This window comes from Anas acuta, chromosome 20, assembly GCF_963932015.1.
Source record: "Anas acuta chromosome 20, bAnaAcu1.1, whole genome shotgun sequence".
In the NCBI taxonomy this organism is placed as follows: Eukaryota; Metazoa; Chordata; class Aves; order Anseriformes; family Anatidae; genus Anas; species Anas acuta.
In genome coordinates, this window is record NC_088998.1 from 7170827 (window position 1) to 7195913 (window position 25087).

The 25087-nt window shown below is 52.7% G+C and overlaps 2 protein-coding genes across 3 annotated transcripts in view; one reads left to right on the top strand and one right to left on the bottom strand.

The window, feature by feature from the left end:
* The window catches only part of NTNG2 (netrin G2), a 45994-nt gene extending 23930 nt beyond the window's left edge, over nt 1-22064 (bottom strand). The window contains exons 1-3 of one of the 2 annotated variants that reach the window (XM_068657006.1): nt 21771-22050; nt 18040-19160; nt 1608-2251 (exon numbers count right to left, since the gene is read on the bottom strand). In XM_068657006.1, the coding sequence (XP_068513107.1) occupies nt 1608-2251; nt 18040-18252 (857 nt within the window). In that variant the 5' untranslated portion in view covers nt 18253-19160; nt 21771-22050. Of the gene's footprint in view, nt 1-1607; nt 2252-18039; nt 19161-21770 lie in introns of both variants that reach the window. The other variant, XM_068657007.1, reaches the window with a different exon arrangement.
* The window catches only part of MED27 (mediator complex subunit 27), a 140402-nt gene continuing 118610 nt past the window's right edge, over nt 3296-25087 (top strand). Inside the window, exon 1 of the mRNA XM_068657009.1 lies at nt 3296-3480. Coding sequence (XP_068513110.1) covers nt 3311-3480 — 170 coding nt within the window. The 5' untranslated portion in view covers nt 3296-3310. The remainder of the gene's footprint in view (nt 3481-25087) is intronic.

Sequence of the window (25087 nt, forward strand, 5' to 3'; positions counted from 1 at the left end):
TTATGGAGGATCTCACCAGCACAGCCAGGAACTAAAAGTGCTGAAGGGGCACATCCTGCCCAAGGCACGTAGAAAACGTAAAGGGCTCTGCAGAGACAAACATCCCTGGGTCACCAGCACCAACATCTGCTATACCATATACTTACAGCTCTATTCTACCATGCACCTTAAAGCATCAAGCATCCCAGAGGTGCTGTGGGTATGGTAATGGCCTTCGTTACCTGCACAGCACGCCCGGGTTTTATCTGTGCTCGGAAGCCAAAGGTCATTGCACAAGGGCATCAAATATTTAATCAATTACCACTTTATGAACTGGAAACTCTGCATCCCTGTTACAACCCTGAAGTCTAACCAGTCCTAATGAACTGGCACAGCACCTCCACCCCTCTGACAGCCCCCGTCAGCCAGGCTGTGAGCTGGTTACTGCAGCCTTGCCACTGCTGTCACCAACACCAAGGAGCTGCAGTATTCAGGTGAGAGGGAAGGTGACACACTGGCCTTTTTTCCCTTCTTTACCTGCTTGTCCTTCCTTTCACTCTCTGCTCTGCTATTTTGCCCCATCCTGAGCTGCTCCAAGGAATGGATAGTTAGCACACAGAGGAATACAGGCCGGGAGAGGCGGCTGCTCGTCTCTGCCTGTGACTACTCTGAAAAAGCGGACGAATCTGCTCCCAGCACCCTGCTGCCCTTCCCACCACCCCCTGCCGAAAGAAAGGGCTCTTCCATCCCACTGCTGCCGCTTCCTTTCCCTTGGAGCGCAGTCAAAGCCGGCCTCAGTGGCACCTGCAAAACAGTTTCGCTTGCAAGTCTCAGAAGCAAGCAGTTTGGAAACGATACAAACGGGTCCTCTGTCGCTGTGGTGATCCTTGTTAGCAGGGGTGGGTGATGGGGAGATTTTTCCCCTCTCGCCTCTAAGTCTCACACAAGCTGAATCCACAAGCTGGATGGGAAATCAGCCATCTCGGCATTTTTCCACCTTACTTTGCTTTTTCGGTTGATGTCATAATGTAACATATGGCATTGTACAGAGAAACGAAAAACAAAAACCAGGAGAAACAAACCCCCTCCTGCCTTCCCCTGGCCCAGATCTGTCGCTGGGTTTAGCCTCACCCCCAAACCTCTTTCATCTGAGACAGGGCTGCTCTGGGGGTACAGGGCTGAGCCAGGATGCTGCTTGTACCACCCGTGGAATGGGGTGTAATGGGGAGAGCCTCGTTCCTCACCCCCAGATCCTCTAAACAACCCCTGAGATAGTTAGGCAGAGGCTGCTCATGTTTGCACAGCTGGGGACAGGGTGAACAGGGGACAGAGGGGAACAGGAATCTAGGAGGAAACTGAGATCTGACTGTCCATCCCTACACCACACTGGGAAGGACATAGTCCTTCTTGGACACCCCCATGGTAGCCTCAGAGGTGCCTGAACCATTCCCTGCAAGGTCACATCTGTTTTATTACTAGTGCTGCCTGGTTTGGAAGAGAGGGACTTAGAGGAAGAAACACTGATAATCTCATCGGTTGACATTGACCCTGATGGCTCAGTTTTCTAGCAGTAACCCTCTTCTCATCCCTCTGAGAAGAGCTACCCAAAGAAACACAGCGGCTGTTACCTGCCAGTGACTTCAATGTTGGAGACAGCGTAGAAGTACTTGTACAGGTTCTCCCTCTGCACGTAGGTGCCCCCCAGGGCTGGCCTCAGCAGCCTCATCCTCAGGTCAGTCACGGTGAAGAAGTCCTTGAGCCCTTTGGCGCTCTCCAGCCGGGTGTACAAGTTGTCCATGTTCTTGAGGTCGGGGCCAGCAAAGATGGCAAAGCGGTCCCTCACCTCGAACCGGACAGTCTTCTCCTTTTTGGATCCCACCCAGCGGGAATACTCCTCCGTGCAGAGGACCCTGTTGGCACTGGTGGTGGAGAGGTCCCGGACCCTCCGCGCTGGCATGCTGAAGGCCTCCATGCAGTCATCTGCGTAATACTGGTACGGGTGCCAAGTCCTCCCGTTGTCCAGCGACTTCTCCAGCATCATGATGGTGGGCCGGCCGTACTCGAAGGTTATCACGATGTCGTCCGTCAGCTCGATGCTCTTGTTCCAGGACAGCGTGATGTTGGCCAGCAGTGGCTCCGGGTACCGGCGCCACGTCACGCTCTGCCAGTACGTGGCCAGCCCTTCGTCCTCGCTGTCGAACATGAGCTTGGGCGGGTGGGCCAGGTCGGGGTTGGAGGCATCGCACTCGTCGCTGCACAGGTACGGGTTCTCCTGGAACAACAACAATGGTCACGAGAGAAGAAGGCAATGCCTGGGCACCGTGTGGGCCACGCAGAGGTGACCAAGCTTGCAGCCAGACCCTGCTTGCCCCCGTTCCTGCTTTTTGCTGCTTTTGTCAAAATGTTAACTGCTTGGCTGAGCTGGAGTGTGCTGGGGGCCTGGCTCTGCATGATGCCATTTCTGAGAATGAATTTAAGACAGAAATGTGTAGCTTTGCCTTTGCCATGAGAATAGCCGAGTTGTTTCCTCCGAAAGGCCCTTTGGGAGAGGGCCCTTCAATTTGGCACAGGGGCAATTTTCATAGAAAGCGTTTTCCCTGAGACCGTCTCTGAGAAACTTCACTTTAGCTTGGCCGAGTTACAAGCCCGTGGAAAGCCACATACACGCCTGCTTGCTCACAAGAAGGGAATGGCTCAGTCCCCAGACACAGCCACACCAGGCACGTCCATGCCTCCACCGGCTCCTGACGCTGACTAGGGTGGTCAGACACCATTCCCCAGGCTCTCTGAGGGTGGCCCAGCACTGCTGGAGAGGGGAAGCCCTATTTCCCTGTGCCCTGAGCTGGGACGGGACTGGGCTGTAGGGCAGAGAGCAGAGGTTTGTGATTGTGGTGTCTCTGCTGAACCCCCCAGGCCACCGCAGGACAATATGCTGGCCTTGGGGACAAGTGTGGCAGGCATACTGTGGGCTGCGCCCAGTCAGCACAATACGATAACCATTTCTGGTGACTCTTCAGCTTGATAAGGGGGTTATCTGTGCTGATGGGCACATTGCTCACCTGTGTGCATGTTTAAGTCCTTCATTACAAGCTGGGGTTTCTCCTGCCCTGCAGCCCCTGGCTGCAGGGTGGAGTGGTGCAGGCCAGGCCTGCCTCAGGGATGATGCGGGGATGTGTTATAGCAGGTGTACTTTACAAATTTTGACCCCTGAAAAGCCCTGCATGGCCCCACACTGCAAATCTTTGTTGTATGCAAAGTGTCTCTTTGCCTCATACTGTCTCCCTACCTCCCAGAACCCAAACCCAGAGGATGGGGAAGGAGAGGGCCTGGTATGGCACCAGGCTCAGCTGTGGCCGGGCCTCTCATCACAGAGGCAGAGCCACCTGGCACCAAGGAGGTGATACGAGGAGGTGATAAAGCAGCTGGAGGGGCTGATGCTTGGAGGTGGGCAGCCTGCAGGAGTGTGAGCCCTGGCCGTCCTGAGCACAGTGGGTCTGCAAGGTAAGACCGAGAGTTATTCTATGGTTTTGTTTCTGAATGCTTTGTGCGTGGTCTGGAGTGAAGGGTGCTGTATTCGGGAACTGTGCTGATGATGGTGTCAGAGGTTTAAACCCTGTGAGGTGCAGGGGCTGTGGCAAGCAGGCTGTGTCCTGGGGCTGGGACATCCTTGGCGCTGTGAGCAGGGGGAAGCCTGGGGAGAGGCTGCTCATGTGTCTGTAGCACTGATCCTGTGCCAGGGGCTTGCTCTGACCTGCAAAGCTGATGGAAGTGCTTGTGGTCTGGTTTATGGTGCTCTGGGCAAGGCAGAGGAGGGGAGACCTGGCTCCCACAAGTGGGGGCTCATGGGTGTAATGTGGGGACTGGGGCTGTGCCTTGAATGTGGATGCTGACGTATAATGTGAGGTACTTTGCAAAATCTGGGGTTTGCCATCTCCAGCTGGGCTACCAAACGCACTAGGAGCTGCCTAGGGCTGTCTCCGCTCTGCATCTGTAAAATGGGCTTTTTGCCTCCCCATGGCTCAGAGGTGTGCTGGGTACAAGCGAGTGGAGGCCACAGCGCCGAGAAGCCTAGAAAAGCTCCTGAAGGCATAAATAATTCTGTCTTTTGAGCAGCGTTTGGGTAGCGTGCTGCAAGTAAGGCAGCTCCACGAGCAGAAACAGCGAGCAGCTGATCTGTACGTGAGCACCAGGCTGCTCTGCAAGGGATGAAGCGGTGCCTGTGGGGAGGGGGGGGGGCTCCTGTAAATAAAGCGTGCCTTGCTGCATGCGTGCGCTAAGCTGCCAGGGAAAGCAGCAGAAACCAGGGGGTGAAAAGCAACAAAACTCGTACTGTTTCCAACATGCGCTCAACCTCCTGACACAGCCCCAATTGCAGTGATGTGTGGCTTTTGCCATCTCCTGTGTGTGTGGGGAGAGGAAGGGGCTGTGGCTGGAGCTGCTGAGCCCCGGTGCGGTGCGTGCACATCCCCCTGAGCAGAGAGGGCACTGGATGGATGCTTTGCTGGGTGTTTGGTTATTTTTCGCTTGCAGCTGTACCAAGTGAGTGAGGGGCATGGGTGATGCGCTCAGACCTGCATGGGTGGGTCAAGTTGTGGGGTAAGGGCACCTGCCTGGTGTTCCCTTCCCAAAGGAAGATGTCCTGAGCAAGGGCAGATGCCAGCTGGGGAGCTGGGGGGGCCTCTCCTGCTGCAGCATGCCGCACTGGAGCGGGGATTAAAAAAAAAATAAGGTATTGACATATTTAATATGCTCTCCTGACTCGTCACGTTCAGAGGAATTGTTTACCTCTGCTAATGAGACACAGCTTCCTGCTGGGGGATGTAGCTGCCTCTTAGCACAGCTTTACAGTGGCTGCTGATGGAAGAGGATGAAAAATCCCCATCAGCTGAAGGTATGGGGGCTTTGAGTGCATTTTCCTGTGCTGAGGCAACATATTGTGTTGCAGTATGGTTCTGCCGCAAATGCGGTCATACAAATGGCTTAATAGGACAACCCTGAAAAGGCCATCCTGGAGCTGTGTTTTCATGTCTCGTGTCTGAAGAAAGGCACAGCAGTGCGGTGTTGTGGTGTGGGGCTTGTGGGGAACTGCCTGTGGGGCAGAGCAGAAGGCTCCCCAATAAATCTGTGCAGCTGCTCAGGGGGTGAATCTCCACTGAGTATTTGCTGTGTGAGCTGTCCCCAGTGTGGCCGTGCTGACCAGGTTCCTCCTCAGGGCTAGGGATGATGCTCCTATTGCGGCTGGTTCTGGAGGCTTCCTTAATCAGCAGCTGAACTACATGAGGGAAGAGCTTTGCAACCAAGCCATAACAATAAAACGCTTCCCAAAGCAGTGGGGATGTGTGAGAGCAGCACCTGCAGCAGTAAAGGGTGGCCAGAGTGGGAGCAGGGAGAAGTTTTCCAGAAACATTGAAGGGAAGCAGCTGAGTCTGAGAAATTCAAGACCCCTCCTGGTGTCCTGTCTGCAGGGATGGATGGAGCTGGCCCAGCACCACGGCCAGGCGTGCCTCCTGCTGTGGGCTGGCAGGCTGAGAGCAGGAGGAAGCAGGGCCAAAACCCTGCCCATCTCCCATACGCCTGTCCCAGGGATCAGGGAACTGGAGGCTCGTGATCCCTGGTGGCTCCTTTATACCCAAACCTGTAAACGTGCACAGCTCAGCAAGCCCAAGGATGTCTTTAAGCACCCTGATGCTAGGAGTGGCATATGGCTTGAGATCTGCTGAGTTTTAACAGGGCAAACGTGAAAATAACCTCTAAGTGACAGCGCTGAAAGGTGGGCAAGAGCCTCAAAAGCCACCAAGTGAGTCACGTCACTACGGCTTCCTCTGCTAAAATGAAATGTTCCTTTTTGGTTTGGGGCTTATTGAAATGTCCTTCCTCCTCGGGATGCTCAATGCGTTTGCTGCCGGTGGGGTGGTTTGAAGTCAGCCGGGAGGGCAGGGGGGGAGCGGAAACAGATGGCCACTCTTTGGCTGCTCCCTTGGTCCTGGTAAGATCAGTTATAGCACTGTTGAAACAATTCCAGGTATTATTTTAGAACCTGGTTTCCTTATCCAAGCCATGTGTCCTCCAAAGAATCTGTCCAAAGTCTCAAGATATTTACGTCTTCAATCTAAAAGTCAGAATGCATTAGCCGGGGAAACTTGGTCTCAGGGAGCTTAAAATAAAACAGTTCACTTAGTCTCACGCTATTAAATCAGTCGTGAATGTCCTCATGGCAACTAAATGTTGCGGCTCTCCAGCATGCTCTTCTGGTTGCTCTTTTCTTGGGGGTGCACCAAAAAGCGTTGCAGCCTTGCTGAGCCCAAGCTCAGCCCAAATGGGCAAAGCCCTGGGGCAAGTGGTAAAATCCTAGCTGAGGACAAGTTGTCATAAATACATCACAGCAAGACTGTGACTGCATGGGGCAAATGTCCCCAGGGAGGTGACGTCCCTGGCAGTGTCCCGTGCTGGTGTTTCCAGGTGCACCCTTGGGTTTCACCTCCTCTCAGTGCTCAGCAGAAATGCTGCACGAGGGCGCTTCTGAAGGTGACAGCGGGTGTTTGGTCCTTGAAGGAGGATTTCTTGGGCAGCAAGCTCTGTCTGACAAGGCATGATGACAGGAAGCCAGGGTGTTGTAGGTAAGCTGCCCCCTGATTTGCTGGGGGGAGAGGGAACAGGGAAAACAGGCGCACTAAAAGCCCAGTTTCACAAAGCCCAGCTGGTTCCTAGGGCTCTTAATGAGCGCACAAAGTTGTTTTGCTTTTTTTCCTGGCAGATAATGCCATTTTTAAGCCTCATAGCATAAAATTATATATTTTTGTAGGTGAAATTACTTGATTAATCATTAAGCTGTTGAATATTTTAAACAAACTAGACATCTGTTGTGAATGGAGAAAGCTGCACAGAAATAAAACTGCAGCCTTCAGTAGGTCCCCATGCCAAAGGAAAAGCTGGAAAGAAATTACAATCGCTAGCTGCACAATGAAGAAAAATAATAAAAATATTAGTAAGGTTCAAGAAAAATATAAAGGTTTGAGTGATGAAAAATAAGGGGACAGTGTGAAAGTTTGTACTGCTCGGCCAAGGATGTTGACCACTGCTGTCAGAGCCCCTGTGAGCTGCTCAGCTGGAGTCTTGGCCTGGGGACCCCGTGGAGCTGTGTTGCTTCCTAAGGTCTCTGCCTGATGAGATCCTATAGCTCAGGTCAAGCTTCTGCTAGAGCCCAGGTCACCCTGGGATCGATCTGGTTTTAATCCCTCTCACAAGAGGAAGAGCAGTGTCACGTCAGTTTGGAGTGGTTTCAGAAATTAGAGCTTTGTTTTTAGCTGGGGTGAAGAAATGTTGGCTTTTCTGTGGGAAGATTTTCGTCCAAGGGGGAAGAAAATAAATGCATTTCTTGGGCACAAAGACCTATGTTGTTCTGCAGGTTTCTCTTCTGTCCTTCCTTCCGTAGTGTTTTCCCCAAGAACAGGCTCAGACCGTAGATGTTTCCGGGGTGTTCTGCAAGAGCTGGCGATGGTTGGGCAGCTGGGTCACCCCCTCTGCAGCTGCCAGTGTTAAAAGCCCTGAGGATCCGGATCCATCTCCCTGCAGACTTTACAAATGGGACTGCTACTTAGCAAACGGACTCACCCAGCAGCAAGGAGAATGCCTTGACCCTTGTGTGCCATCAGCAACAACCAGCCCTGACATGGCTGGGGTGCAAGCAGGAGGCAGGGGGGCTGCGGTGGGCAGGGCTGGCGTGGTGCTTCCCCTCCTCCTGCAGGCGTTTATCAGGTTTTGTGAGCAGCACGGAGTCATCCAGGGCAAAACAACCCTGCGAGGGATCAGCGTTTTGCTGGCCTTTGAGCTGGGTGGTTGCTGGAGGGATTTCAATGAGGAAAAGCAGCACAAAAACCTCCCTCCGGGGAGCACTGAATGTCACCTCCACCCACCAGGTGACAATCCTCTCCCGGTGCTCGCCCTGCTCCAGACGTCTTAAGGAGCTCTCAGGTGCATCCCAAGGTCTTTCCGCTTCCTGCAGTGCACCCGCGACCCTGCCTTGGTTTTCAGCTTAAAGATTAGCTGATTAGGTTCACAAAGTCCCCGCGTTGCCTCGCACAGCAACAAAGCGCTCGGGTTCATCTCAAATTTCCATCAGACCCTGCAAAACAACTGCACCGGCAAAATCCTTGCATGCACCTGAGCCCTCCTTTCCCTGATACTCTCCCTGCAGGTGTCCTGCAGCCCCCTCCCCTGCACAGCCTGCCTGGCACTGGTAGCACTGGTGCCCGCCAGCCCTGGGGGACAGGGTCCCCGACATGCGGTGGCCCCATGGGGCAGCAGATGGCCGGGAGCGCTGCTGGAGCAGCCCCTGTGCTCACAGCACGGCTCCTGCCGGGGAAGATTTCGGGCAGTGACGGTGACAGCACCTGCTCTGCCCCTGCCTCTCAGCATCCAGACACCCGAAGTTTTATTTTGTGGCTTCTCCCCGTGGAGCGCGGCGTTGCGTTTGTTTGCGCAGAAGGTTTCAGGATAAAACCAGAGGGGTTGTTTCAGTGCATTTGTTTTCCTGTTCTTTACGCTCAGATGAGTTCCCTGGGTTAATCCCAGGATTAGCAGCCCCGCCGCCCTGTGCTGCTCCCTGCAGCTGCCAGCCTGTGCCCAGCAGGCAGGATGCGCTCCCCGTCCCAGCCCAGGTGATGAGCGGCTCCATCCTCTGCTCTGACACAGTGAAACCTGCCTTCTGCGACACCAGTTGTCACCACGCTGTGATATGAGTGGATCAGGAGACTTTTGTGGTTTTTCTCTCAATATCTGCTCCAGGAAGCAACTCCGCTTCCTGACCAGAATCGCGTTTACATGGGAGAACCGGTGGGCTTGTCCTAAAGCCATCGCTGGGCATTTTAGCTCTTGTTGTTCTTGACCCCACAGGTCAACTGCTCTGTCTGGATTTATGAAAAGACAAGGTGATTTTATGATCAAAACTAACATTTGTGGGTAATTAAATCTCATGCTTCAGGGGCATAAACCATAACCTGCCAGTGGCCAGGATGGGACTCCCAGAGAACTGGAAATAGTTGCTGACAATTAATTTTCACTCTCTTCGTGGGGGCTGGGAAGGATCAGAGGGGTGAAACAACCGTAATTAATTTACAGCGATTATTTCCAACAGCTGGCAAGTGGCATAACTCAGCGGCGGAGATGGCTGGGAGCACGGAAATAATTGAGCAGAAATACCTCTGGAGCGAAACGCCGGCCGGGTCCCTGCTTGTGCAGGGCGAAGGTCTGCGCTTCCCTCGGCTGCAGGAGCAGCGGTGGCTGAGCCCAATGCCCCGGGAGCTGGAGGTGGCCCCAGCAGGGATGGGGTTTCTCAGCTCCCTGTAGGCTGCAAAGTGCCCTGCGCTGTGTCCTGGTGCTCAGGATTACTGTGACCAGCTGGGGTGGACGTGGCACTGGCTGTGAAATAGAAGGGAGGCTGTGGTTCGGTGTCTGTCCCTGCCATGGGTGGGTTTTTAGGGGTAGGGGGCTACAAGAGGTTTCTCCTGGCCAACTCCTGGTCCAGCTGGAAGGTCCCTTGGTCTTGGATGGGCCCTGCTCGTGTGTCTGCAACAACGTGGCCAGAAATCAGGCAGATGGATGGAGAGGGAGCTGCAAAGCTGGGGGAGCTGGGAGGGATGCAGGGAGCTGCAGGGTGCATGATGGAGCCACTTGGAGCTGCCCGAGTTCCTCTTGCACTGGTTACCCCATCCCTGGTGCCTATGTGGGTTTTTGCTGTGACGTGAGGCTGTGAATCAAATCCGGCAAACATTTCAGAAGTATTTGCCTGTGCTGTTTTGGGATTCTTGGTGTGTTGGCACGGAGGGGTCCCTGGGTGGGGCCACGTTTGCTGCAAAATTGGGCTGTGGGGATGCTGGAGGGGGTGCTCTGGATGTAAAACGCGCCTTTTCAGAATGAAACCCTAAGAGCTTTCTTTGAGATGTGTTTTTCTGTTTCTCCTAAATGCCACTTGGTGAAGTTACGTATATATTGGATAATCCAGAGGCCTGGGAGCTTGGGAACGCTCTCAGCAAAGCCCTTGTCCTTGCACCCTGCGGGTGTGCCCTGAGCTGGGCACAGAGCCCTGCGCATCGCTTCCCTCTCCGTGCTGACCCTCTGAAGAGATGCTTTTAAGTGGCCCGTGCGTGTAGGCAGATTCTGGCAAGGCGTCTGTGATTAAGTGGTGGATTATTTAGCAGCTTCACCTCTGCAGGGGAAGGCTGGCTCCGTTTTGGAGGCAGGGAGCTCTGGGGAATGGAGCCTTGCAGGGATGGGAGCGGTGCGTGGGCTCGCGGGGATGTTTGCTCGCTCCTGTGCCCTTCCCTCGCTGCCTCCCTTCCCCCAGCCATCTGCAAGGGGCTCTTATTAGGGCAGAGAAAGCAAAAAGGGGAGAAGAACGTCCTCACTAACAAGCTGTTTCCTGTTTATTAGCAGGTAAAGGCAGAGCTGGGATGAATTATTAATAGGGTGGAAATGGGGTCCCTCCACAGATCTGTTGCTAATTCTGGCTCAGCCGAATGTCACTCTTTCTCCCCCCTCCATCCCGCAGTGGTTTGGGGGATTGATTGCTCTCTCCCTTTCTTTCTATTCCTCCCGGATCGGAGGTTGTCTGAGCGCAAGGTCACCCCTCTTCACGGGGCGTTAGGACACGTTCTGCCTGCCTGCTGGATTCAGGATACCGTGAGTCAGCAGAACACGCACCGCTGGCTTCGCCGCACGGCTCTTAGTAAGCGCACGCCGGTACGCAGTCAGCAAGACATTTCGCTTTTCTTTTTGCCTCTTTCCTTTGGCCTGAAGCAGATACTCATTCACTGAACAGCACGCTGCTCGTTCAAGGCTCTCACGCTCCCTTGGGCCCATCTCTCTGCAAGAGAGGAGATGCAACCTGTGCTTTGCTGGCTGCTGTTCCCCTTCCCCCTCTCCAGTCTGTTTCTGAATTCGAGAAGCATCTTGTGAATATTTCACCACATTTCGCTCAGTGCTGTGCCCTTCTCCAGGCGTAGCTGCTCCTGTTGCTCCACCAGCCATGGTGAAATGTCTGAGTGGCTGGGTTGGGGGGTACCAATGCAACATCCCATCTCCTGGTGGGGAAACTGAGGCAGGCAGGGGCTTAAGGAGCAGGTTTTGGCTTTGCCAGGAGCTTTTGAAAGTCCCAGGTCCCTGCAGTTGAGCATCAGAGTAGTGGCTCCTTGACCTGATCTTGATGTAAGGGTCAAGGAAACCTCAGCTCTTGCCCCATCACGCACAAGCACTGATCCCAGTCACCTCCCCATCTTCCCAACACAGCTGGCATGGCTCAGGCACAGACAAAATGGTCCCAAAAGACCTGTGACATGACAAACTTTAAGCACCAGGCTGAAATCAGCCCAGTCTAAGGGTGACCTCCCCCAGCATGGCACTGGCAGGGCTGCCTTCAGAGCAATGCTGACATTTCCAAAGCCCCAGGGTGGCCGGGCAGCACAGGGTGCCTTGGAGCAGCAGCCCAGCCTCTGCTGCGGGATCACCCTGGCCCAAAAATGTGTGTGCTGCCCATCTGGGGGTGATGCGAGGGTTAAGCACCACGTGGAAAATTCCACTCCTAAGCAGATAATCTTGTCTGCGCTGGGCACATGCATGCATTGCGCGCAGCCTGGCCTGCCATGTAATAATTTTTGAGCAGCTCCTTCATTCGGGACTGGTAATTCCCCAATGAGCTGCTGTAACCCCAACCCCTCTCTCTGCTGCCTGGCCTCACCTCCATGCCCGCCCTGCCATCAGGGTGGGGCTGTGCTATGCCACTGCTCCTTTTGCCAGTTTGCAGATTAAGGGGTGACCTCGAGGCTGGGATCAGCCAGCAGGATCAGGAGCTGATGAAGCAGGCGCCCCTCAGCCAGCAAATATGGGCACACGTTCAGGGACACCGAGGTTTAATCCCACTGACTGCTTTTTAGCTCGCCTCCAAACCTGGATGTTCTGTACCCAAGACTTGCAAGCTTTGCTCTTCCCAGGGCACTTCCCTAAAGCTCGTCCACAAATTAAGCTGCCTGGATCCTGCCCCATCCCTCCTCTGCCAGATTCAGCCCCGTGTCTCGCTACAGAACAGCATCTGCGTGCAGACACGGCCCCTACCAGGAGCAGCGCAGCAGCAGCGACCTGTTTGCTGGACTCGGAGTGCATTATTGATTCAGGACGATGAAAATGCTTAGGAAGTAGGAAAAGTGTCCTGCTCTCTAAAAGCTTGAGCGCCTTGCAAGCTCAATACATGCAGCCTTTGCAGAGAGGCTTGCTATGCTGCTATTAATATTTTATTCTCTAAGAGAGGCCCAGATAGTTTGAATGGGGGAGGGCAGGACTTGGTGCTGGGGGGGGGGGGGAGAAGTGAGTAGAACAGAGGCACTGCTGCAGCCCTCAAATGTGGGTGCAGATCCCCCCAGAGCCTTTATAGGAGGACAGCTTGGTGGTGAACACCCCTGCACCCCCCAACAATCTCCTGTTAGGGACCCCTGCATCCTTTACTCTGCTTTTGCTGTTGCATGCGCTTCTGGAAACCAGACGGTGGTAGAAGAGCAGTCCTTCCCACCAAGTGTCAGGGCCTGAAGGAGATCCTATCCATGCTACAGGATACAATACAGACTAAAAATTAATAAAAAGGACTTCCCTGAATCTCTGAGCTTCAAAAGTTGCTCATGGCAAACTGCTGTGCGTGGAGCTGGTGGATGAGTGAGGGCCACAGATGCTGGAGGAGCTGCTCCCCAGCAAGCCTTTGGAGTTACTGCTCTGTTTTTTTCCACCTGGATGCAGTCCCCGCTGAAGAGCAAAGCTTTTCGTAAGAGCAGTTTATTCTTTCTCATCTCTTTCAAGGTGGGGGTAAACTTTCTGCTCACTGTACCAATTAAATCTACTTGACAGCTTGATTTCTGTTGCTGAGCCTTTTCTATCAGCGAGTTGAAGCGATTCTTGTTAGGAGAGCAATATCCCACTTTGCAACAAGATGAATCCCGAACTGGGCATTTAAGGAAATTGCCACGGACTGCGAGTGGAAATCCCGTTTGCTCAGCACTCTCTAATTTAAAACCGAGCTGTATTCTCTCATTTTCTGTAAAGCCTCTGCTTTTATAACGCCGAGAGGGATATAACTCCTGCTGCACTAGAGTAGCCTCTGTGGTGGGAGAGTGGTGGTGTGCAATTTGCTGAGCAGCTGATAACGTGCAATGCAAGGGTCTGGCCCCAAGGGCAGGGAGCCACTGGTCTTGACTTCAGACTGTTCTCTGCAGCAGCCCTGGTGCTGAGAAGAGATCAAACTGGGGAATATATCCAAAAGACCCCAGCCCTTTTCCCCCATGCTGGAAAGCAATGCTGCAAGGGATGCAGTGGGTGAATTGGGAAACCTTCATCCTGGTGGAAATGGCATCAAGTTGGCTTTTCCAGGCACTCCTCAAAGGATGGAGGAGGCTTTTCCAGGTGTCATTTCTGTTCTGGAGGGCTGATGGGGGAGCAGGGCTGTTAGCACTTCACAGATGTGGAAAGAAAGATGAGGTTTTCCGCCCCTGACTGAGTTGTCAAAGGCATTTTGACAGCTGAGAGTGGGCTTCTTGTGCTGCTGAATGTTGGCATAAGGGTCAAGTAATTGTTCCCAGTGCCATGTAGCTCCTGCCAGGAGGGGCAACGGGGAGCTCTGGCACCCAGCCCCCTGCTATAACCAAGGTTGGGGTTGCAGTCGACTGTGGGTGCTGCTGATTCATTCAGGGAGGGAGAACATCCCCTCTTATTGGAAAGGACTTGACTCGTGTACGGGCTCTGCTCAGCCCAAAGGGTGGCCTCGCGTCTCGGGGTGGTTGCAAGGCTGAGGACCACTCACACTTTGCCCCCCAGGCTGGGGAAGGGCCATGGATCTGGTCACTGCCTGGGGTACCAGCAGGGATGAACCCGTCCTTTAACCACCAGCTCAGGCTGCATCTTTACAAATGCCTTTGGAAGAGCATCTGTGAAGCAATTCCACTTTTTTTCTTTCTTTAAGAACTTTGACTTTGTTTTTAATCACCCCTAGACCCACATTCATCTGTTTGTACCTAAACAAGGGTGTGAGGATGCTGCAGTATGTGACACAGGCTAAGAGCCTAGGGAAAAGGACTTCCGTGCCTAAAAGTTTGTCTGCTTTTTCTTACGCTAGCAGCTGGTCTCAGAAGAGAAATAGCTCTTTAGCACAAGCCTTATAAACCCATGCCATTCAGAAAGTTTAGCTAAGAATTAAACTAAACATCAAATTTGGCTGAATGCGTAATGAATAAATAAAACCTTTTCCTTTCATGTACCCGTGCCAAAATCAACAAGCTCTATTAGCTGATGAAACAATGCTGACGCTAAATAAAAATACCCCTGACCCATCAATATGGGCTAAGAGCTCGGCCCTGCATCAAAGAGCGCTGTATGAAGAAGAAATACTGTCTCGACACCTCTGGGAAAAAAAAAAAGCTCCGATCTCGAGGGTTGCAGGCAGCTCTCGCCAGGGTGTTGAGGAGCAGCAGAACCACTGTGGTGGCAGCCAGCTCCCAACACCTCTGCTCATTCCCCTCACCTTTGCTGTAACGATTTGGAAACCCAGTGAGCCGCCAGCCCCGTTGGAACAGGGAATGGGGCTGTGATGTTTGCTCGCTCCCCGCCACCTGCCCTGTATGTAAACTGCCCACAAAACCTGTGGGTTATTTTTTTTATCAGGTGTGCGAAGTGCCAAAGCTTGAAGGTGAAATTCTCCAAGGCCCCTGCTTGGTATCAAAGAGGCGTTTCAGCAACGGGGAACAGCTCAGTGCTGGGGCTGGGCCACCTTCCTGCACCCCCTGTGTGCCTGGGGCTCCTGGCTGGGCCCCTCTGGCCAGCACCTCCCATTTGAAATCTGGTTTGAAATCCGTGTTTTGCTGCTTTATGCCCTGATCTGGGTCTTTGAAGTTTTCCCCCTCCCCTCGGCAGCCTTGGTTAAAAGCCCCGTTCCCTATTGTTCCCTGTTAGTCTCCGGTCGCGCCTTCAGATCGTTCAGGCTTTTATTTGCTCATCCATCTGTCTTCCTGCTCCCACCGCTCCCCCCTGCCCTGCCAGAAGGGAAAGCACAATTCATTTTTCAGGTAACCCTGCCAGAAGGGCACTGACATGGATAGGAGACAGCTCAAGAGCTGTTGGGGGGAAAAAAAAAAAAAAAAGCAAAATCTTGGGACTTTAATAGGCAGCAAAACGCTGCACAGCCAGAACGGAGCAGCCAGATGTGACTAGAAATTGCTGTAAAACTGAGAAAAGCCAATCCTCCCAATAATTCCTGCAATCCCCCAGGTGCCTCCTTCTGCAGAACTCTGAGGGCTGCTGTGAGTTGGTAAAACTGTAGTTTGTGAGTGATCCTCTGGGCTGTGCAAAGCCTCCCGGGCACGGGCACAGCCTGGAAGGTCAGAGCCTCGCAGGAGATGCTCACAGGGTCCTGGCCCTGCTGCTGGTGCCCGAGCAGGGCTCTGCACCTTCATCCCCGTGCTGTGTGCAGGAGCACGGCTCAAATCCAGCACCCAGGGATATTTGTGTGTCTGTAACTTTGATTTCAGTTGTCTGAGCAGCGCAGGCGTCCCGCCGGGCTGTGCTTAATTCTTAGTAATGTTAGCTTAACTTCCCGGGCAGTACCCTGCTGTTTTGAAAGACACCTAAGAAAGCAATATAGCCACCGTAAGAACCTCTCTGTTGGGAAGCTGGGCTCGTTTGAGATGAAAACAATTAAAAACCTGAAGAGAAAGGGTAAGGGGACAGGGAAAGGCATCGGGGCGGGCTGGCAGCGAAGGGCTCGGGTGGGAACCGCTGACCCCAGGGGCAGCCCCAGCAGGGCTGTGCAAGCTGCGACCTTCCCCTCGCAGCGAGGACCAGGCTCTGAGGTCGCAATGACCGGCGGGCAGCGGCATTGATTTTTGTCCAGCGCTTCCCCTGCACAGGGCTAGCACAAGTCCGCTCACATCCGCTGCCTGCCTCTCTGCATGTCAATAGGTGTCAAGTCACCACCCAGGGCCCGTGATGGAGAGGCCGCTTCTTGCTGATTCCGCCTTACACCGACCGTAAGGGGATGCTCAGCACTAAGTGGCCGCGTGCCCTTCTCCGTGACAAGGGCCCTGAGTATGTGCCTTGACGGCCTCCACGCGCACAAGTCCCGAGGCATGGGTTTCACCCCGTCTCCTGCTCTGTGCGCTAAATGCTGGTGGGCTCGGCAGTGCTGGAGTTCATCGGCTTCATTTTAGAAACTCTGATCCTCTGGAGAGGGCAGCACTGGTGTGAGATGTGAGAGACAAGGCAATAAATAAGGTGGGATTTCATAAACCTATCCAAAAAAAATATGAAGAATAACGTGCGGTGTAGTGCCTCTGTTCTGAGCTCGTGCCTCTGCCAGGGACTTTATCAGGGATTTTGCTGGGGATGACTGCTGCTGTGCTGCCAGACAAAGGCTGGGCTGGGCGTGCTCCCGCCGGGGTCAGGCAGGGACAGGAAGGCAAATCCATGTTCTGCATTTGTGCAACGCTCATTCAGGGACGTACGCGGTGTTTGCAAGTGTTACAGCACATGGCAGGCGTACGCTACGGGGAAACGCTGCTGGTGCCCAGAATAGAAAGATTTTAGCTCAGTATTGACTGAAGCAAGAGATGCGGAGAGCTGATTCCTGTTGGTGTCTTTTACTTCCTCAGAGGGCAGTGGAGCTGGAGCCCAGCGCACCGTCAGCCAGGGAGCATTTGCAAATAGCAGCCGTGAATTTAGGAGAATGCAATCTGCTGTTCACCTTCTAATCCTTCTGCAGCCAGCCAGATAAATGGGAATCCAGAGCGCCTTATCAATAGTTAACTCTTTTATTTGCAGCCTTTGGCTCGATCTTTTCTTTCGAATGATCTTTTAAAGGGAAAAGCTGCTGCGTATCTGGAATTAGTGAAAACAGCTCTGGCTCTAATGAGCCCCCCCGTAGGCTGGAGAGAATGGGGTAAATAGTGGTGTCATGTCGTGATGGTCTCAAATGCTTGGAGTCTTTTGATGCATCAAAGGAGTGTTTTTTCTCTTGGATTTTCAAGAAAAGCCCCGAGCTGCTTAGGCCCAGGGTGTTTTCCAGGTGGGAAACTGAGGCATGGGGTACCCAAGCCTGGTTAAAGCTGGCAACAGAATCTGGGACTCCTTTCTCTCTTTTGCTGACTTAAATAAGAAAACCTATTTGTGTTGCAGCTAGTAGGGTGGTGTACTTTAGAAGTTGCTCCTTGCTCGGTGCTCTCCCTGCTGGAAGCCCCATCAGCAGGGGCTGCCTTTGTTGCTGTGCCCTGCGCCACTGCCACGGGGCAGAGGACACTGCAGCCATGCTGGGTTGCTCTCTGCTTTGACCCCTGAACTCTTTTTAACAACATAAAGCCTTGTGAATTATAAATCAAATGCTCCTGCTGAGCTTTGTGGTGCACGGAATGAAATGCAATGATTAATATTTAAGGGAAAATAAGTTAAAGATTTTAACTACAAGGGCAAGTGTCTGTCCACAAAGTCTTCTCACGCTGAGACCAGAAGGATGGGAGAGCTGCGTTTTCAGGGACTTTGGGGAAAGTCGTGGTGTTTGACCAGCCAACCCTGAGCTCCCTCTGGCCTCTGCTGTTCTGGACCCTGCTCTTACACCGAGACAAGGTGCCCGCCTCTGGCACAGCCCTGGTGTGGGCAATACCAGCAGGGAAGTCCCTGGCCTCCGCAGCCTTTTGGTGTGGGACTGGTGAGCCCACCACGCATTTCAGCAGGCGGGTGTGTGTGCTCAGAGCAGCTCGGGCTGCTGCTGCTGGCAGCTGTGCTTCTGAAACTCAGACCAGGAACAGTTCTTGTCTTTCTGCCCCTCAGCCCTCCCCAGCACTTCGCCCACCCCTCGTGCAGCACCAAGATGAGCAGAGAACTCTTCCCATCTCCCAGATTTGGAGACTGGGGGCTCAAGGTGGCAGCCAGCGTTGCCACCCTGAGTGGAAATATTCCTCCAGCAGCACCTCAGCAGGATGCTGTGCCTGGCCACCTACAAGCAGAGCCTCTTAGAGCGCATCAAACAAGGAAGGAAATACTTACATGGGTGCAGAACCGCTCCGGAGGGTCCCCGCAGGTGATTCCTGCCGGATCCACTCTCACTGTCACATAATCCTTCATCCGCATGGCCTTGGGCTGACAAGCGTAAAACTCCCATGACGGGCCATCGTCTGTGGTCACCCAGGACTTGCAAATGTCATACTGTCCCATGGCCAAGGGGAGACGGTGCAGAAGGAGGGCGAGCAGGTACAGCATGGCAGCTGCGGCCGAGTGCGGGATCCCAGGGCAGGGGCAGTGCCAAGAGTCCTGAGGAAGGCAGCTACTGGGCTAGGGGGTGCTCTCAGGATCAGCATGGAAACTCCTCATCTAAAGATGATCCAGTCCAAGGAGATCAAGGCGAGGACAGGAACGATCCCACTTTGTATGCCGTGCTCAGGCACAGAGAGTTTCTCTCGGCGCAGAAGCCAACTTTGCAAATTACTTGATTCAGAAAGTTTTGGCTGGAATTGCTGTTCAGTGGTCAAAAGTCTTCCTTAACCTCATTTTTTCTGCTTTTATTGTACGAAAGGGCTTCCAAATCAGCATGAAAATATCTAGAGGTGACTCCAGTCAATCAATAGAAAGATCAAGTTCTGAGTCGCTGATGAAATTTGATAGCAGTAAATTGGAGAGGCTGGGAGATGGTGCTGGATCAGGTTTTCCTCAACCTTCTTGTCTGCTGCAGATGCGCCACTGGGTAAAGTGCCTTAACCTGGGGTCTGCTTGAAATAATTATTGGGGCTTTTGAACATTAGTGAGATAGCTACAGCATCTGGTTGTCAGTACGGCGCTGACAGGAGAGGCTCTATGGGGCTAACCTCCCCTTCTCCCAGACGGTGATGGCATCGGTGTTCCTGTGTCGGGGGGCGGCATCTGCAGGGGTCTGAGCAAGCTGCTGGGCGCTCAGCACAGCAGTGGGAGCAGTGCTGGCCTCGCTGCTTCTCCCTCTGCTCCTTGCAGCTGTGGTGAGGAGCTGGTGTACGCGTACGGAGGTTTGTCTGACTGTGCCTTTTGGCAACGGAGCATCGAGTTCCCAAGCCTTCAGCTCCAAGTCATGCTGCTACCTGAGGTCTCGTTTCTCTTGCATGATCAGGGCAAAGGGAGAGTTCATTAGCAGGCTGCACCTGCAACAAATTGAAAGACAAATTAGCTGGGGGAAAAGGAGGTGCAGTTGGAGCAACAAGACCTGTAAGAACATGGGTCCCCTGGGAAATACAGCCCTCGGCCGGGCTTCCCAAGACACAAGCCAGTTTTTTGTAAAAGGGAGATATACAACTTTAATAAAAAGAAATCCATAGTAAGATGCTTATGGCTCTTCTGCTGTTTGGGAGATTGGAAGGAGCGCTGCCCCATTTAAGGTATCTGATTTTAACAGCAGCTGGACAACAATAGCTCTAATGGGTCTTCAAATAATATCAAGGAGTAGCTGTAGGTCATTAGAAGATGGAGAATATGCAGACAGACCAGGGACAGACAGATAAATTGAATGTCTTAAAAAGATAAGCGAATAAATAAGACAGCTGGGGAGACAGATACATTGTCCAGCATCTCCACATATGATTTATCTGAACAATAACATTTAATAAAAAACAATTTAAAGTTCTAATAACGTTTAAGGTTCACCTAATACAAAGAGCAATGACCTTCCCAGTATTCATTTCAGGTTAAAACAACAATTCTGCAATTTTGTTGTCTTTCCAATAGAGCTATAAAAATCTTAAGTAATTACAAAACAAAATGACAAAGAACTGAAAAGAGAGAGTCAAACCCTCTCTCAGCATTAGATCCCGGGGAGAAATCTCATAAGAGGAGGTGGGAGGCATGCATCCAGAACAGAAAGTCAGCTCTGGCTAATTCTCTTTCTATTGGATTCCCCAACTTTTCTCCCAGAATTTGGAGATGCCTGCCTCAACAGCATGCCTAGTATTTGCTTTCTCATAAAGCTCAGTTACTAAAGCTCAGAAACACCAGGTTAACAGATGCATTGATCCATGTTTGGGGGATTCATATTGCTGTGCTGCCATCTCCCTTCCCTCCCCCCCTCCCCACTTTTTTAGTTGAAAGATTTCTGATTGAGATGAATGAGTTCAGAAAAGAGAAGCTATCTCTCATGCTTCATCGCTAGCTCTCAAAGAAGAGCCTATTATAGCTGCGTTGGACCCGAATAAACTCCCAAAGAATAGGCTGGCTGCTATTTTTACATTATGAGTAAATGTAGTAAAAATAATAAAACGGTGTGACACAGTGTTTATAAGTCCCGCTGACATCAGAGCTGTCTTTTCAGTTATAATAAGTCAGTTCCTAATTATTACAGCAAACTGGTCACAGCCAAGTGCCTAATAACATCAGAGCGCGTGAGACTTCAGCGTTGTGTATAAAACAAGCAGGAGTTTTAATGAGGACTCCAGTGCTGTTAAGTTTATGGATCTATTTTCATAGCTGTAAAACCATATCTTGCGCTTGAGTGGCTGTCAGGGAAGAACCCGGGAAGAAAGGATCTATAATATCTATTAGTTTCTTGTTATGCTTGCTAAATGTTGCAGATTCCCAGGGAAATAATTTGCCTGGGAATTTACAGTCAGTCAATCAAACAGGCGTGCTGGCTCCCTGGGAAGTCTGCGGTGCAACACTTCAATGTTACAGTCCCTTTGCAGAAATAGTAGCACGATGTGGCTCTGAAATAAGTCAGCACACCACCAACGGGGGAGAGACTTCCTGAGCTGAAGGTTTTGCCCTGCTTGGTTTGGTCTGATCCTCGCAAAATAAATCTTCACCTGATATTATTAAGAAACTGCAGTTCATGGGAACAAATAGAATTAATGCTCTTTGTTGTCTTTGAAGAGTACACAGCAATCGCAAGGGACTGATAGCCAGGGTATTAAAACCACAAAATTAGATTGTATCTTGACTTAGCTGGTTCTTTTTTTTTTTAATTATTATTGGATTAACACCCAATTGAACACAAGAGACAACACAGCAACAACTGAGCTGCCCTGGAATTAAGGACAAAGTAAACTCAGTGAAGGAGTTTTTGATCTCAGAAGTTGCCTTAGAAATCAACCCGAGCCACTCTTCTCCCCGTGGGGACGGAGCGTGAGAGTTTTTGTCCCTTCTTTTCCTCGCTCGTCAGCCCCTTCCCCCAAACAGCGGAGTTGGGGAATGCCCGCTCTGCAAGCGCTGCGAGGGGAGGTTGGACTGCACGAACGGCGTCGCAAAGCTCCGAGGAGCAGCCCCGTGCTCCCAGCAGAAAGACCTGTAAGTCTCCGAGCTCGGAGTCTCAGCCCCGTAAGTCTCCGACCCGTAAATCTCAGCCCCGTCAATCCGCTCCCACCGCCCCGCTCTCCGGAACGCCTTCGTGCCTCGGCTCAAACCCTTTCCCCACCTCGCCCGGGGTTTCTTTTTTCACCCTAAAGCACTCCGAGAGCATTCAAGGACTAGGTTAAAAGTAAAAAGAGGGGGGAAAGAACCCCAAAAGGCGAGCCTCCCCGGCTCCGCATCACTTATTGGCAAAGTCCGAAGGGGAGCGATGCCTCCCCGCAGCTGGAGGGTCGCGCTGCCACCGCCCCGCCAGGGGGGCAGCGGCTCGGGGGGGACGTTTTGGGGTCAGCAGCGGCTCGGGGAGGGGGAGGACACGGCTTTGGGGTCGGCAGCACCCCATCTCCCGGCGGCAGGGTGGGGAGCCCCCGGGTCCCCGCACCCCAACTTCCCCGGGGCTCGGCGCTGCGCATCCTTACCGGGGGGGAGCTCTGCGGCGGGGGGGGGGCTCCCGGCGGAGCCGCCAACTTCGGGGCCGGGGAGGCCCCCCCGGAGGGCAGCCGGAGCCCTGCTCGATGCCCGGCTCCCTTCTCAAGTTAGCGCCGAGGCTGCGGTCCCGTTTGAATCCCCAGCGGAGCTTTTATCCCCGTGCCTGATCCGGGCTGCGTAACTTCCTCTGTGCAGCTTTAGCACACCCCATCCCAGCGGCGGGCAATGTGCTTCTTAAAGGTGCAGGGAGGAAATGCGAGCGGCGGGGGAGGGAGGGAGGGAGGCGAGGAAAGCGCCCGAGGAAGAGGAGGCTGCGGGCGGGGAGGCTCCGGCCCCAGCCCCGGCCCCGGCGAGGCTGCGGGGTCCGCCCCGTCCGAGCCGCGGCCAGGCTCGGCCACCCCCCTTCGGTTGTTTTATTTCCCCCGAGTGTTTTCATGTATTTATTTAATTCTTTACTAATCGTGCCGTTTATATTTTATTTTATTTTTCATGAAATGATGATGGGATCGCGTTCGCTCGAGGAAAAAAACCCCAGTCACGAGGGTTTTCCCCGCACGTGTGAGTTAGCGGTGCTGCGCCCTGCGTGTTTTGGGGAGGCTGCTGCTGGCGAAGATGCCGTGAAGGAGGCTGCGTGTGTGTGTGCGCGCTGGGGGAAGAGGGGGTGGCTGGAATTAATAGGATAAACAGAGCGGGAACGCGGAGAGGGGGAAATCAGATGGCTGGGAAGTGCTTTGAGAACGGGGAGGATGTGCTCTGGGATTTAAGCGATCCCTGATTGCTGATGTAAGGCAGGGGGCTAAGCACGGGGCCGTAGGGTGCAGTAAGTGCCCTCCTGCCCAGGGCACCCAAGTGGTGGGTGCTGCTCTCAGGGTGAGCAGCTACAGGTAGGGTGGACGAAGCGGTGGCAGGTAGAGGTCCCTGGTGCCCTGCACCAGGCTCTGCTGCGCTGACCCCGGGCTTCTGCCCTGGCAGATGCTGGAGCCAGGCTCCTTCCGAGGCAGCGACAGGTTTTTGACGTGCAGAGGGATAAATGGCAGTTTATTTGCAGGGAGGAGAAACAAAGAAACCCGCTGCCCCCCCTACGTACACAACCATCAAAAAATGACTGCTTGTCCTAACCAGTAATTCAATAATTTCTAAGCCAGAAAGCGTACTGTCCAATTTGTGTGTGATTTGCAATCTCATAGACTCGGTATTTCCTTACGTGATTTACTTCTACCGACTGCTCTGGGGTCTTTCTGTGGCTTCTCCCATCCAAGAGTCCCTGGAAAACCTGCAGACCACCCTGTGACCAGGCAGAGGAGATTTAGAGCTCTCCTGGGAAATGTTTCCCATGTAGTGGAGCAAAAGTGAGACTTAGGAAATGATGGAAAGTATCTTGACTATGGCCCCACCTAGCTGCTACACCTAGGGAGGGGTTAGTTTTTACCATTTTTTTACTTGCCGTTTTTTACTGTCTTCGGTTCTGGGTCAATCTCCACATCCCTGCTCTGGTCAAGACCCAGACATACTTTCCACGTGTTATTTTTTTCTGTAAACACCTACTTTATGGCAGCAGCATTACTTAAATGAGAAGCGCTGGCTGGGATTTCAGGGCTGGCTAATATTCCTGGATTTCACTTTGTGCCTTTAGGTCTTCTCTGTCGTAATGAATCCCCTGGAAATTCCCCATGTCTCACTTATTACTCCTTTATTAGTTATTATGGTACAGTAACAGGATAAAAAGGAGTTGGTATTTCATTTTCATTCCCTCTAATAGCCACAGCGAAGACCAAGTGGTGTGCTGATTATTGACATCAGAGTTAAGTGATATGCACGCATCATTAGGTTTCAATTGGAAAGAATAACAGCACAGTATGAGGCGTCACACTTCTGGGCTGCTTGGCATTTAAAGAAAAAACAAAGTCGTTTTTTTTTCTCAGCCCTGCGAACTCAAAAGATCACAAGCTGGCAGTAATACCTACACAGGTAAAAGGGGCTAGCTGCAGGTGGATCACCAGGAGCAGCTGCGGGGTTTGCCCAAGGATGGGCAGAGCTGGTGATGGGAACTGCTCTGCTCCAGGAGAAAAAAGGAAGGTCTGGCTCCAAGGGTTCCTTACACCAGAGAGGGGAGAGATCGGTCGTGGCACAGATGGACACGGGAGCCCAAAAGATGCATCGCAAACCATGCGGCCGTGCTGGTTTCACAGGCAGGAAGGAATAGGGAATAGTTGCAGCGAATGTTTAATTTTAGACCATTTGCCTTCTTCTGCCCAAGCACATTCTGCAAATGCTTACTGCTCAGAACCGTCTCCTCCTTGGTGAGATTTCCGCGAGCAGCAAAATGGATGTGCTTTTCCTTGAGGGGACAGCGCTGCCCCCTCCCTCGTGCTGAGCGCTACCTTCTTGCGAGGTTGAAAATCAATGGGGCTGCACTGAGATTTAATTACCACGGCGTAGGCAAGGGTGGAGAATAAGGCCCTTAATATTTAATACAGCTTCTGCTCCCACAGGGATCCCCAGGGCTCAAGGGCCAAATGTAAACCCATTATAAGCAGGTGTAATTCTATTGACATATGCAGACTCGCACCTGTTTATACTAGGGCTATATTTGGCTCCCGAAATCTAAATGGCAAGCGATGATTTTGACATGCGCGGGAGAGGAGGGAAGTGTTTTCCCAACTTGGGATGACAGAGGATAAACTGAAACACCAGAAGGTAAGCGTGACACCTCGCAGTCCTCTTTCTCAGTGGAGATGCGCCTGCTAACACTTGAGCTGAGTTGAGTCCATAGAGAGAGATCCGAGATTAGTGCCAGAATAATAACCAGGCTTACAAAGGATCTTTCATTTGAGGATACATATTGCTGTATCACCTATAATAGCAATACGGTCTTTTTATAGTCCTTATCTCGCTCTGTGCGGCCAAGGATGTCAAAGTGCCTCCTGGAAGTGAGTAAGCATTTTATTAGGTGGGAGCACGAGGCTCGTAGCTGCGCTCCAGCCCAGCAGCAGGCGAGAGACCCCTCTGCGAGGCAGGGTCTCAGGCAATATCAGAGAAGCAGAGCTCAGCCTGACCCCAGTATCCCAGTATTTTGGGGCAGCTTTCTCCCTGCAGGCAGGCTGCGCAGCCTGCAAGCACCTCTGGAGAGGGGCTTGTAGGGAAAAGGGAGGCAGGGACCAGAGCTGCTTTTTGGGGGGACATTAGGGATGATGGAGGGAAGGCTGTCGCACGGCTGGGTTGGACTTTGTGCAGATTTGGGGCAGATTTGGCGCAGATTTGGCTCATCTCGCCACCTGGTGCTGTCCTTTTGTTCTCAGTAAGGTGG